This window comes from Panthera uncia (assembly GCF_023721935.1).
Source record: "Panthera uncia isolate 11264 chromosome E2 unlocalized genomic scaffold, Puncia_PCG_1.0 HiC_scaffold_19, whole genome shotgun sequence".
Lineage (NCBI taxonomy): Eukaryota > Metazoa > Chordata > Mammalia > Carnivora > Felidae > Panthera > Panthera uncia.
In genome coordinates, this window is record NW_026057588.1 from 7180577 (window position 1) to 7195342 (window position 14766).

The 14766-nt window shown below is 53.4% G+C and overlaps 1 protein-coding gene across 1 annotated transcript in view; it reads right to left on the minus strand.

The window, feature by feature from the left end:
* The window catches only part of MYH14 (myosin heavy chain 14), a 91463-nt gene that overhangs the window by 12121 nt on the left and 64576 nt on the right, over nt 1-14766 (minus strand). Inside the window, exons 26-32 of the mRNA XM_049622297.1 lie at nt 14043-14147; nt 13788-13940; nt 12450-12698; nt 7079-7291; nt 4648-4860; nt 3600-3761; nt 610-738 (exon numbers count right to left, since the gene is read on the minus strand). Of these exons, the coding sequence (XP_049478254.1) occupies nt 610-738; nt 3600-3761; nt 4648-4860; nt 7079-7291; nt 12450-12698; nt 13788-13940; nt 14043-14147 (1224 nt within the window). The remainder of the gene's footprint in view (nt 1-609; nt 739-3599; nt 3762-4647; nt 4861-7078; nt 7292-12449; nt 12699-13787; nt 13941-14042; nt 14148-14766) is intronic.

The window sequence follows — 14766 nt, forward strand, 5'->3', positions numbered from 1 at the left end:
GGGGGGGGGGGGGGGGGGGGGGGGGGGGGGGGGGGGGGGGGGGGGTGCTATCTGGGCACCGGCCTCCCTGCTCCTCACACCTCAAGGCTCCCAGACTTGTTTTCGCTGCACGTGAACATGCCATCCCTGGGCGAGCTTGGAACGAACTTCAATGCACGGGCAGGTGCCTCCTAAAAGCTGTCTCCTGAGCCCCTGACCCTTGTCCACCTCTCCCTTCCCGTCCCCAGGCCCCTCCCCCTCAGCGCGGCCTCAACCTCCCCCCCCTCCGGGTGCCCCCAGGCACCAGGCCTGACCCCCAGGTCCCTTCTTACCTCCCCTGCCCCCTTATCACCCCCAGCCCTGTCCATGTCGACCCTCTATTCTCTCTGCTTTATCTCTTCCCCGCGTCCCCACAGTCCCAGCTCTGGCCTTGTCCTCTCTCCCCAGACTTCCCGCCTCCAATGTCCCCCCTCCAGTCCATCTCCTTAATGGCACCAGCGCAGACCTGGCCGCCCGCTTTGCTCAGAACCCTCCCAGGGCTCCCGAGTTCCCCACGAGGCCTAGCCGGTTGGCCCCGCCCACCCTCACCGCCCCGCCTCCACCCCAGGGCCACGCCCATCCCGACCTCACCTCCTGCAGCCGCAGCACCTCCGCCTCCAGTGCCTTGAGGCGCTTCTCACTCTCCCGGTTCTGGGCAAAGATTTCCTCCCGCGAAGTGCGTGACTCCTCCACCTCCCGCCACAGCTCCTTCATCTGGGCCTGGGCGGAACGAAGCCAGTGAGCGGGCGCCGCCTGGTCGTGACTCATGCGGGAGCCCCTAACGTCGCCTCGGCCCTGCGGGGGCTCTTCGGTTCCCCGAGAGCGAGAGCGAGAGCGAGAGCGAGAACAAAACCCTGCAGCCCGGGGCCGCCGCAGCCAGTCCCTGGCTCGCTGTGTGACCCGGGGCCAGCCCCTCCCCTGCTCTGGGGTTTCGGCAACCTCCAGTTTAAAAATGTAACAACTCAGGGGCGCCTGGGTGGCTCAGTCGGTTAAGCCTCCACTCTGGCTCAAGTCATGATCTCTCGGTTTCTGAGTTCGAGCCCCGCGTTGGGCTCCATGCTGACAGCTAGGCGCTGGGGGTCCGTTTCATCTGTTTCAGATTCTGTGTCTCCCTCTCTCTCTGCCCCTCTCTGCCCCTCCTCCGCTCGCGCTCTGCCTCTCGCTGTCTCAAAAATAAATAAAAGTAGCACCTTAAAATTTTAAGTAAGCCCGAAATGGGTGTTGTATTTGGACTCTGCGGTAATGAGAAGGATGGCACACACTTCCTGATCGCTTACCGTGGGCCAGGCCCTGTTATACGTACACACTGGCTCCCTTAATCCTACAACTCCAGTTGGTGGGGACTCGTTTCCTGGCCGGTGTACATATGGGGCAACTGAGGCACAGAGAGGTTCAGCAACGTGCCAAGGGTGGTTAAGTGGCAGAGTCGGGACTTGAACCCGGGCCATACGGCCCCAGGGTTTACACTTCCAGCCACTTTGCTACCCGACCACACCACTGAGTGAGTAAAGATGCCAGTATAAGAATTCTTTCTTCCATGGCGCTTAAAGAAAAAAGACACAAACTAAACGTCCACCGCCATGAAAAAATAATACAAATAATAACCTACTGCGCAGAGAGGACAGTGAAGACAGCACTGGGCTTGGAACTAGCAGGACAATTATCATCGCTGTCATTAATATTATTACTTGTTTGACAATAGCAGCTTTTCGCTGCAGGCTTTTTCTCTCAGGGAAGACACGGTTGGGCAGGTTTACTTTTGGGGGAGGGATCCTTCTAGCCCAGTGCTGCCCAGTGGGAAGACATACATCGTTTTACCTTGTCTAATGGTCACACTAAAAAGGCAAAAAAGAAGTAGGTAAATTAGGTTGAACACTATATTTTTACATAGCCTCACATATCTAAAATATTATTATTTACTTCAATTTATTTGTTATCTTTTCAATTTATTTTTATTCTATTTATTTCAATTATTTATTTGTTTCTTATTAATTATTATTAAATTTACAAAATTTAATACATTACTAATTGTATTATTTATTTATTTCAATTATTTATTATTTCAATTATTTTTTATTCAATTTATTTTTTATTTTTTTAATGTTTGTTTATTTATTTATTTATTTATTTATTTTATTTGAGAGAGAGAGAGAGAGAGAGGGAGGAAGAGAGAGAGGGGGACACAGGATCCAAAGCAGGCTCCTTGTTGACATCAGAGACCCTGATGCCCGGTTCAAACTCACCAACTGCGATATCATGACCTGAACTGTGAGATCATGACCTGAGCCGAAGTTGGAGGCTCAACCAAATGAGCCACCCAGGCGCCCCTATTATTTCCATTTATAATCACTATAAAAATTGTGCATATATATATATATATCATAACATATATGACATAACATATATATATGCACAATAACATATATAGCATGTAATCTGGATTTCAGTCCTACCACATCTTAGATGCCCAAGCCGCATGGGGCCGGCACCCACTTTATCGGACACTTAAAAAATGGAGTTTTTAAACATTAGACTTTCCTTTTTTAGAGCAGTATTAGGTTCAGGACAACACTAGGCAGAAGGTACGGAGATTGCCCACACAGCCCCTGGCCCACACACGGAATCCGGTCATCAGCCTCCCTCGCCTGAGTGGGACGTTACAACTGATGGACGTACACCGACACACCGTTGTCATTAAAAAAGAGAATGAAAGGGGCGCCTGGGTGGCTCGGTTGGTTGAGCGTCCGACTTCGGCTCAGGTCACGATCTCACGGTCCGTGAGTTCGAGCCCCGCGTCGGGCTCTGGGCTGATGGCCAGAGCCTGGAGCCTGCTTCCGATTCTGTGTCTCCTGCTCTCTCTGACCCTCCCCCGTTCATGCTCTGTCTCTCTCTGTCTCAAAAATAAATAAATGTTGGGCGCCTGGGTGGCTCAGTCGGTTAAGCGGCTGACTTCGGCTCAGGTCATGATCTCACGGTCCGTGAGTTCGAGCCCCGCGTCGGGCTCTGTGCCGACAGCTCAGAGCCTGGAGCCTGTTTCGGATTCTGTGTCTCCCTCTCTCTCTGACCCTCCCCCGTTCATGCTCTGTCTCTCTCTGTCTCAAAAATAAATAAACGTTAAAAAAAAAAAATTAAAATAAATAAATAAATAAATAAATAAATAAATGTTAAAAAAAAAATTAAAAAAAAAAAAAAGGAGAATGAAAAAAAGTTAAGTAATCTCTACTCCCAACGTGGGGCTCGAACTCACGACCCCAAAATCCAGAGTCGCATGTTTTACCTACCGAGCCAGCCAGGCGTCCGCCAAAAAAGAATTAAAAAAACAAAAAACCAAAACCAACCAGCTATGACTTTCACATTAGGGGAGGAACCCTAAGGCATTTCCATGTCAAAAATCAAATAAAGTGAAGAAATTGGACCTAAACCCTAAGCATTTTAAGTAAAGGAAATAAAACATAAAACATGAAACATAAAACAGCAAGCGAGGCTTTGGGGCGCGGGTGCTTACAAAGCTGCGGCTCGCAGGGCCCAGGGGGCGGAGCGACAGCGGGCCGGCTCGCAGGTGGCTTCAGCCTCACCCCTACCTGCATCTTGCGAAACTGCTTCACCGCGTCCTCCTTGCCCTGCGCGGCGGCCGCGTTCTGGGCTTTCAGGTCCTCCAGCTCGACCTCCAGCTTTTTCCGGGCGGCCACGGCCTGGGTGCGCTGCTTGCGCTCCTCGTCCCGCTCCACCTCGGCATCCCTCAGCTGCGGGGAGGCCCGGAAGGGGCAGGCTCAGGGGACACGAGGCTCGGGCTCCCTCTCCGTGCTGGTGACATGGATGTCCACCTGCCGGCCGCTGCCCAGGCCTCCAGCGCCATTCCCCCTGCCCTCTGCCTCTCTACAGCCCAGACGGATTCCTCCTCTCCGTCCCCAGGGCCCCAGCTCTGGGCTCATCCCCTCCCCCAGCACCGCACCGCCCCCCCCCTCCCCCCCCCCCCCGCTCTGCTCCCATCTCTCCCCTCCAGCCCATCCGGCCCACCTCTAGAGGGTCCTTCTACCCTCAGAGTTGACCTGCAACTCCCACCCCTCCCACGCAACCCCCCACCCCTGACCCCTCCCCCACTCCCACCCCCCACCCCTGGCTCTTCACGCAGCATGAGCCAGCTGCAGACCACCGGAAATCCCTTGACGGGTTGAGTCCTGAATGAACGGCGCAGACCACAGGAAGAGGGGATGACTAAATGAATGAGGGAGGAAGGTCGTGGGGGAAGGGGTGTAGCAGGTCCGTGAGTACAGGGGCAGGCTCAGGGAGGGGGGTGCTGGGGAGAGGAAGTTGCCGGAAATGGAGCAGTTCGGCAGATGGTGGAGAGGAGGTGGATTGGTGGGGAGGCTGTGTGTGGGTGGGGGGCCTGTGTAGACGGGGTGGTGGGTGGCTGGGTGAATGGTTTGGGGGTTGACGTCCCATCGGGTATATCCGCCCGTCACTGGGACATATGTGTGGGTTGGTGGGTTATTGTGGGTGAACGCGCTGGGGAGCAGGAGGGTCCCGGGAAGAATGACCGAGCGACAGGTAGCTGAGTGTCACGTGACTTTCGGCCCCTCTTGCCTGCGGGCACCAGGCAGCCTCCAGCCCCAGCCTGACCGCTTGTACCTGCTTGGCCAGCTGCCGCCGCCTCTCCTCGCCAACCTCGTCGCGGCCCTGCAGGTCACGTTCGTGCTGGGCCTTGAGAGCCTGCACGGTCACTTCCAGGCGCAGCTTGGCATCCTCGGCCGCCGTCAGTTCATCCTCCAGCTCCGTCACCTGCGTTCGCAGGTCGCTGACTGTCTGTTCTGCCACCCGGCGGGCTCGCTCCATCTCATGCACCTGGTGGGGACGGGAGGGTGAGCTCTGGGCACCTGCGGCACTAGGGAGGGGGAGGCCAGGACCCTAGATCTAGCCCGGGGCAGAGTGAGGGAAGCTTCGACGGACAAGGGGGAGACAGCGGGTCCACGTGCACTTCTCCGTTTGCTCGTTCACTCACCATCTCCCTGACACCTAGTTCACGATGTGCCTCGATCTGAATCGTCCTAAAACATTTCACAAATAACCTGATTGCAAGCTGTGTTATCTGAAGCCCGTGAGAGTCCAGCTCAAGTGTATGTTAGGTCAGCTCTCACTCACAGTGGGTTATTGCCTCACGGGTTTTGTGATTTTTGCATCGTGAGCTCACTTCACTCGGGCTTCGTCTTCGGGGATCCTGTGCGGTCATGGGTTGAAGGCATGTCGCTCCAGAGGGAAGTGTTCATTTGTGCCAGACTCCCAGGAGAGCACCATCCCGTCTACTGAGATGTTTTTCTCAGCTTGGGCGGGGTGGGGGGGGGGGGGGTGTGGGGGGGGGGGGGGGGGGGTGGTGAGGTTCCCAGAGCTTCTGGCGAGTTGTAAATTCAAACCCCAAACACCCTGTGAGGGCAGATCCGGGCTTATGAATTCTCAGATCCTCCTCCACTCCCACCCCCGCCCCATCCCTCTCTTTTAACTGTCACCGCCTCAGAGAAGCGTCCCTTGACCTGTCAGGGCCTGTTATCCACACTCCTGGCCCCGAGCCCTTCCTCGACTCAGCCTTAGTCACAACGGTCATTTAACATGAGCTGATGTGTCTTTTTGTGCAACGCTCGCCCCCACACTGGACTGTGAACTCCACAGGACAGGGACAATATCTGCATGTCCCCACTGCCCAATGACCCGCTTGGAAATTCTCATCAGTGACCGGTCTCCTTCCTTGGAAGAGGCCAGCTGGTTTCCCCTCCTACTAGGCACCTGCCAATCAGCTTTGCTTGCTGGAAGGAATTAAACTTTCTCCTGTCAACACCCTATTTCCCACAAAGTAGGCATCTGGAGGCGCCACAAATAACTTGACAGTTTTCCGGAAGTAGAGACCTTAGCAGTTCCAGTAGGAGCTGGAGTTTTGGCTCTCGCCTCCCTGGGGCTACAGGCCAAGGGTAGGTCGCGGGGTGAGGGGTTCTCCCCAGGCCTGGCGGTTCTCTCCAGATCATCCCTGGAGCGTGTAGAGAAGATAAAGCCTTTATCTGATGTGCCCACAAGAGGACGTTGTTTGGCAAGAAGGAAGGACGTCGGGAGCGCGTGGGTCCAGGGCCTCACTGAAGTGTGTATTCTGTCCGGTGCCTCCCATCAGCAGTCATGGTGGCTGGTGCCCCTGGACCTGGCCTTGCGGCCACTCCATAAAAATATTTATTTATGTGTTCAATTTTAAAAAAATGTTTCAGTTACTTAGTTTATTTTTTCAGGGAGAGAGCATGAGTGGAGAGGGGCGGGGGGCGGGGAGCAGAGGATCTGAAGCGCCTTCTGCGCCGACGGCAGACAGCCGGATGCGGGGCTTGAACTCGCGATCCGTGAGATCACGCCCTGAGCCGAAGTCGGACACTCAACAGACCGAGCCACCCAGGTGCCCGTCGGTGAATAGATTTACTGGGCAAACTTAAGGAAGGATGGGGTGAGGGGCGTGGCGGAGTTTTCAGAAGGCTGGGACACTGGCTGGGTGAGCGGGGACTGGGGGACAGGCGTAGGGGACTCCTCACTGGCCGGTGAGCCAGGGAGGAAGACAGAGGCCTGGGGAGGGTGGGGAGCCTGTCTGTGCTCAGTGGGGGGCAGGGTGGCTTCCTTACTTCCTGCGTGTATGTACGAACACAGGTGTCTGGAGGAAGATTCCCCTCACACTCTGTATTTTTTGCAGGGTGGGGGCGCGGAGAGAGAGCACAAGTGAGCGAGGGGCAGGAGCTCACCCGATATGGGACTCGAACTCACAAACTGTGAGATCACGCCCTGAGCGGAAGCGGACGCCTAACGACTGAGCCACCCGGGCGCCCTCAGCGTGCGTTCCGCGAGCACCTGTCTGGGGACTGGCTCTCCTCCCACTCTGTGCGCGGCATGAACACGTGACTCTGACGGCTGGTTCTCCCCATGTCCCACGCGTGAGAGCACACACGTGTGTGTGCGTCTCCCAACGTGAGGAGTGCGTGCGCCGCCCACACGTGTGTCTTGGGGAGCGGGCCCCCCCCCCCCCCCCCCCCCCCCCCCCCCTCCCGTTCTTGCCAACGTCATCCTTGCTGCTCAGCAGGGCCTCCATCTCCGCCCGCAGGGCCCGGTTCTGCCGCTCCAGCTCCTCCCGCGCCTCCTGCTCCTCCTCCAGGGCCCGGGTCAGGGACAGGGTCCGAGCCTCGCGCTCCCGGCCCTCCGCCTCGACCCGCTCACGCTCCTCCACCGCCCGCAGTACGGCCGCCTTCTCCTCTGCCAGGAGCTTCCGGGTGGAGGGAGATGGGGTGGAGGAAATAGATTAGCTGAAAGGAGTGTACAAGCGGACGGGGAGGAGGGAGCAGCCAGGGCCAGAGAGAAAGAGAGACAGACGGACAGACAGAGGCAGAGACACAAGAGGGAAGTAGAGGGATTAAAGTTGCAGCTGTGCCCAGCTCCTGGGTGGATCAAACTGACGAGCCCCTCACTCTAGAAACCCACCAGACGAAAGGGTGTTTCTTCCTCCTGGGGTGGTGGTAACAGAGAGCAGGTACATCATTTTTTACAATGTACTTCAGCCTTTGCTGTTTTTTGTTTTTTGTTTTGTTTTGTTTTAAGACACAGAAATTAGCAACAAGAAAAATCGCAAGATCTGCCAAAAGGGAAGAGAACAGGGCTCAGAGTCAAGAGAAAAATCAGTCTGTGGAAACAGACCGACAGATGACCTCCACCCTGGGATCATCACACGAGGACTTTAACTACATTTAGTAAATGTCAGGACCGGATGGACACAGTGTGTAAAGACCCACAGCTTTTTCAGGAGGGATTTGACAGTAAAACAGACCCAATTAGAAGGGCCAGGGCTGAAAAACATCATATCTGAAATCAGCAAGTCATTGGAGGAAACTAAGAGCAGACTGGACACATCAGAAGAACCAGTAAACTTGAAAACAGGTCGATCTAGGGGCACCTGGGTGGCTCAGCTGGTTAAGCATCTGACCTTGGCTCAGGTCACAATCTCATGGCCGGTGAGTTCGAGCCCCGAATCAGGCTCTCTGCTGTCAGCACAGAGCCCACTTCAGATCATCTGTCCCCCCCTCTCTCTCTGCCCCTTCCCTGCTCTTTCTTTCTCTCTCTCTCAAAAATAAATAAACATTAAAAAGAAAAAAAAAAAAAAACCAAACAGGTTAATAGAAATGACCTTGATAGAGAAAAAAAGAAAAAGCAAAAAAGATCATAAACAAATTAACCGGGCTTGAATGACCTGTGTGGGAGCGTCAAGCAGTCGACTGCACTGGTATTTTGAGCCCCGCAGGAAGAGGAAGAAAAAGGAAAGGAAGAAGTAAAACGGTCTTCATTCATAGAAAGTACGGTCACCAATGTAGAAAACCCAATGGAACCTATAAAAAAAATCTACTGGCACTCATATGTGAGTTCAGCGAATAAATTGTAGGATTGCAAGATCAGTATATCAAAATCTATTGTATTTCTATACACTGGCAATCAGAACCTGAAATAAAAACGGAACCACTGAAAATAGCATCAACAGTACAAAATGCTTGGAAATAAATCCGACAAAAGATGTAAAAGACGAACACAGGAAACTAAAAACATTCCCGAAGGGAAGGAAACCTAAACAAATGGACACACGGACCACGTTCCTGGGCCAGAAAAGTCAGCGTTATTAGGATGTCAGTTCTTCCCAGATCCATCTATAGATTGAACACACTCCCAAACCAGGAGGATTTTTCTTCTGTGTGTAGAAACTGACACAGATTCTAAAATACATGTGGAACTGTGAAGGACCTAGAAGAAATAAAACAACTTTGAAAAAGAAGAAAAGATTGGAAGGGCGCCTGGGTGGCTCAGTCAGTTAAGCGTCCGAATTCGGCTCAGGTCATGATCTTGCGGTTCGTGAGTTCAAGCCCCAAGTCAGGCTGTATGCTGACAGCTCAGAGCCTGGAGCCTGCTTCAGATTCTGGGTGGGTGTCTCTCTCTGTCCCTCCCCCAATTACGCTCTGTCTCTGACTCCGTCTCTCTCAAAAATAAATAAACATTAACAAAATTTTTTTAAAAAACAGAGAGCTGACACTACCTGATTTTTAATACATACATAAAAACAAGTCAGTAAAGAGAGTCTTTTCAGGGGGCGCCTGGGTGGCTCAGTCGGTTGAGTGTCTGACTTTGGCTGAGGTCATGATCTCACAGCTCGTGAGTTCAAGCCCCACGTCGGGCTCTGTGCTGACAGCTCAGAGCCTGGAGCCTGCTTCGGATTCTGTGTCTCCCTCTCTCTCTGCCCCTAACCCACTTGCATTCTGTCTCTGTCTCTCTCAAAAATAAATAGACATTTAAAAAAATGTTTTTTTAAAAAAGCCTTTTCATCAAATAATGCCCGAACAATTTGACAGCCATGTATAAACAATTAGTCTGGAGCCATGACAGCACCATATAAACAAATTAACTCAATCTGGATCAGAGACCTACATATAAAACCAAAAAGGAGAAAACCTCTGGAAAAAAATACAGGAAACTTCTGTGACCTTGGGTCATGGCAATATTTCCTCAGACACAATATTAAAAAGCATGGTCCAGGGGCGCCTGGGTGGCGCAGTCGGTTAAGCGTCCGACTTCAGCCAGGTCACGATCTCGCGGTCCGTGAGTTCGAGCCCCGCGTCAGGCTCTGGACTGATGGCTCGGAGCCTGGAGCCTGTTTCCGATTCTGTGTCTCCCTCTCTCTCTGCCCCTCCCCCGTTCATGCTCTGTCTCTCTCTGTCCCAAAAATAAATAAAAAAACATTGAAAAAAAAAAAATTAAAAAAAAAAAAAAATAAAAAGCATGGTCCACAAAATGACAAGTTAATAGATTGGACTTCATCAAAATCCCAAACGGTTACTCATTGAAAAACTCTTTGAAAGCAGAAAGATAAGCCACAGACTGGATGAAAATAGTTGCAAAACAATATATCTGGTAAAGAACTTGGATTCACCATACATAAAGAACTTTCACAATTCAATAAGAAAAGAATGCCCCCCCAAAACAAAAGAAACAACCCAACAAAAAAAATGGGCAAAAGATTCGAAGAGACACTTCTCCAAAGAGTTTGCATGCCAAAAAAGCACATGAAAGATATCCAATGTTGGTGCTCATTAGGGAATCATGAATTCACACCACTACATCCTATTAGAAAGATTAAGGGTTTTTTTTTTTAATATTATTATTGTTATTTTATTTTTATTTTTCAGAGAGGGTGTGAGCAGTGGAGAGGGGCAGAGGGGCAGAGGGAGAGAAAGAAAATCTTAAGCAGGCTTCACAGTGCAGAGCCCAGTGTGGGGCTCAATCCCATGACCCCAGGATCATGACCTGAGCTGAAATCAAGAGTCAGACTGAGCCACCCAGGCACTCCAAGAAAGACTAAGGTTTTATTCATAATAGTCAAAAGCTAGAAACATCTTAAATGTTCATCAATAGGTTAATGGTTTTCAAAATGTGGTTTATGCAGGAATAATACTCTGCAGTAAAAAAAAAAAAAAAAAAAAGAAAAATTATTAAAAAAAAAAAAAATGGGGGGGGGGGGGTGCCTGGGTGGCTCAGTCAGTTAAACATTTGACTCTTGGTTTCATTTCAGATCATGATCTCATGACCCGTAAGTTGGAGCGCCACGTCAGGCTCTGGGCTAGCAGCGCGGAGCCTGCTTGAGATTCTCTGTCTCCCTTTCTCTCTGCCCCTCCCCTGCCTGTTCTCTCTCTCTGTCTCCGTCTCTCTCTCAAAAATAAATAAACATTTAAGAAAATCTTTAAAAAATGTTTTTAAATTAATAATCTCTGTGCCCAACGTGGGGCTTGAACTCTCCACCCGGAGATCAAGAGTCACATGCTCCACCAACTGAGCCAGCCGGGTACCCTGAGGAATGAAATATTAATCCATGCCAAAACATGGATAAATCTCAAAATAATTCTGAGTGAAAGAAGCCAATCAAAAAAAAAGATTTATATGAAAAGATTTTATACAAAATTCTAGGAGAAACAAGAAAATAGACCCTGGATAATCGATGGTACGGTATTTTTTTTTTTTAACGTTTATTTATTTTTGAAAGAGAGAGAGAGAGACAGAGTGTGAGCAGGGGAGGGACAGAGAGACAGACACACAGAATCTGAAGCAGGCTCCAGGTTCTGAGCTGTCAGCACAGAGCCGGATGCAGGGCTCGAACTCACGAACAGGGAGATCATGACCTGAGCCAAAGTCAGACGCTTAAGTGACTGAGCCACCCAGGCGCCCCTCAATGGTAAAGTATTAAGCAGTCAAAAATAGATGCATTTGGAGTCTGAGAAGAAGAGGAAAGAGAGAGAATGGGGCAGAAAAATATTAAAGAAATAACGGCCGAAAATTCCACATTTCACAAAAACACAAACCCACAGCCAAAGCTGAATAAATACAAAAACCCACAGCCGGATATATCATAGCCAAACTAAGAATCAAAGATAAAGAGAAGAAAATTAAACCAGCTAGAAAAACATCATATTCCCTACAAAGACACAGGATTTTTTTTAAAAAAATTGCTAACTTTTCATCTGAAACAATGGAAGCCACAGATAATGGAATGACCTCTTCAGAGTGCTGAAAGAATAAACGGTTTACCTCGAATTCAAGAGCCTGTGAAATAAATATCTTGCAAAAACGAAGTTTTGTAAAAGAATGAAGCGCATTTTCTAGATGAAGCACAGAGAGGTGGGGCAATTTGCAGAAGCTACACAGCCAGAAGGGGCCGAGCTGGGATGGGAACCTCAGGGGTGCCTGACCTTAATGCCCCGGGCTTCTGTGATTTTCATTTCACTCTCAGAGTGCCAGACGCTTAATATGATCCCCAGCTAGATGGGCAAACTGAGGCCAAAATGGGGGTACACAGGGAGTCAGGAGGAGAAGCAAGACGGGTTATTTTATTTATTCCTCGTACGTACTCAGGATATCCTGGGGAATAAAAGTGGGTACTACCGACAATTATTTTGGGACAAGAGACATAAATCTGGATGGATGGGAGTCCTATTTTCCAGAGATTTAGAAGAAAGAAGCATCCTGGGGCGCCTGGGTGGCTCAGTCGGTTGAGCCTCGGACCTCGCCTCAGGTCATGATCTCGCAATTCACGAGTTCAAGCCCCAAGTCGGGTTCTGTGCTGACAGCTGGGAGCCTGGGGCTTGCTGGGGATTCTGTGTCTCCCTATCTCTGCCCCCGCCCCCCCAGCCTTGCTCTGCAGTCTCTCTCAAAAATAAACATTTTTTTAATTAAAAAAAAAAAGAAGAAAGAAGCATCCTGCCTGAGCACCCCCCCCCCCCCCCCGAGTTCACAGCTGAGCTGTGACAGCGCGTATTACCAGTTCCGCGCAATGACCCTGACCGTGGAAGCGTGAAAGAGCATCCCGACTCCCCACCGGGCAACGTGCGGTGCCCCACCTGGTCGAACTTGCGCTGCTTCTTCTCCAGCGCGCTCACGAGCTGCCGCTGTTGTTCCAGGTCCACGGTGGCGTCGTCCAGCTCCTGCTGCAGCCGGCGACGGCCCCGCTCCAGCCGCTCCGCCGCCTCCGTCTTTTCCGCCAGGCGCTGGGTCAGGGCCTCGGCCTCGCGCGCCGCCCGCCGCCGCGCCTCCTCGCCGGCCTCCAGCGCGCCCGCTTCCTCCTCCTGGCGGCGCCGCCACTCCGAGAGCTGCGGGGAGGGGGGGGGGGCGGGTTGAGGAGGAGTGGGTGACAGGCATGGCTGCCCCATTTCCCGGACGAGGAGACTGAGGCCTGAAGAGGGAAAAGACTCGCCGCCCTGGGCTCTTCTGCCATGGAGGAGGGTTGAGGTTGTGAGTTCTGCGAACCTCAGCTTCTCTAGGGGATTAAAATTGCTCCCACGGGGACCCAGAAGATGAATCAGACTTGGATTCTGCCCTGGGGAACCCCCACTCTGATGGGGGACACTGAGCGTCAGGGTCAGGGTGGTGGAGGCTACGGTAGAACAGGCATGGGAGTCCACAGGAGGCATTTAGAATTTGCTTAGACCATTCCAGAGAGACTTCCTGGAGGCGGGGGCATCTGAGGTGGGTCCCGAAGTATGCAGAGGAGTCTGCCAGTTGAAGAAGGACAGTTACAGGCACGCATTCATCACTCATTCATTCAGCGGGCCTGTCTCCAGGCCTCCCATACGTCAGGCTGCCACATGTTGGCCTGTGCTGAAGAGCGAGATCGAATTCCCACAGGGTCCCCCTTTCAAGGAGCGCGCGGCCTGGTAGGGGAACCCGTGGGCAGAGAAAGTTGCGGCCGGAGGGGACTGGAATGGGGACGAGGAGGAAAAAGGGCGCGGGAGCTCTGAGTGGGGCGGTGAGGGACTTCCCGCCACAGGAGAGGCTGCCGTTAAGCCCTGAAGAGCGAAAAGGGCTTGTCGTGTGAGATGGGGAAGGAGGCGAGACGTGAACCCGGCAAATGCGGGGCTGAGGGGCGCGGGCCGTATCCCAGGGGCGCTGTCATCAGGGCAGAAGCAGGGGGCAGCTCTGTGGTAGAAAGACGGCGTGGAGGATGTGCTGGAAGGGGAGAAACTGGAGGCGGGGAGGCCTGCAGGGAGGCCCAGATGAGGATCCAGGTGTCAGAGGACGAGGCCCGAGCAGGGCCAGGGCCGTGCGGACACACAGCAGGGGTGAGACGGAGCCGGAGGGGCTCTGCCCCGACACTTTGAGGGCTGCGGGAGGGTCAGGGACGAGGAGGGGGGCCGCCGGGGGCGTGGCAGCCCCCCCAGGTCTCCGTCCAGGACGCTCACCTGGGCCTGGGCGGTCTGCAGCTCCCGGCCCGCCCGCTCCCTGGCGACGGCTTCCTCGTCCAGCTGCTCCCGCAGCCCCGCCACCTCGGCCTCCAGGCCTCGCACCCGGGACCCCAAGGCCAGCTTCGCCCTGGTCTCCTCTTGCAGCAGCTCCTGCACACGGAGGGCAGAGCGGAGGTCAGGTGAGGGCGGCGGTGGGGAGGCGTGGGGGGCTGGGCGTGGGGGCGGGGGGGGGGGCGGGTAGGGCTGGCTCACCTGGGCATCGTGAAGCTGGGCCTCCGTGCTGCTCAGCTCCTTGCTCAGCCGGATGGCTCTGGATTCGGCCTCACTCAGGGCCCCAGACACGTTCTCCAGTTCAGCCTGCGGGGAAGGGGCACCTTCCAGTGGCGGCCTGCAGCCGGTGGCCCCGGCCGCTCCTCCCCCTCACATCCCTGCCACCCTGGGCTGGCGGGGACGTCAAGTGGGGCAGCCGCTGTGGAAAGCAGCCTGGCGGCTCCTCAAACGGTTACACGACAATTCCACTCCTAGGCACGTGCCCACGAGAACGGGGAACGTAGACCTCCGCGAAACCGCGTAGGGAACGTTCCGGGCGGCACCGTTCGCCGTGGCCCGAAACGTGGACACAACCCAAATGTCCACTGGCTGAGGCACGGGGGAACGAAATGGAGCGTCTCCGTACGACGGAAGGAACGAAGTACAAAGGAACAAAGCGCTGATAACGCGCTACGGCACGGGTGAACCTTGAGAGCATCACGCTGGGTGAAAGACGCCAGACCCAAAACGACAAACATCGTATGATTCCACCGATACGAAACGCCCAGGACAGGGAATTTAAAGAGACAGAAAGGGGAATAGGGTTGTGTTTGGGGGGGGGGGGCGGGGGGGGGGGGGGGGGGGGGGGAACTGGGGGGTCGTGGAGCACAGTATCCTGCTGGCCTCCACTGCCTGCCCTGAGTCTCCTTCTCGGGAGGGAAAGACA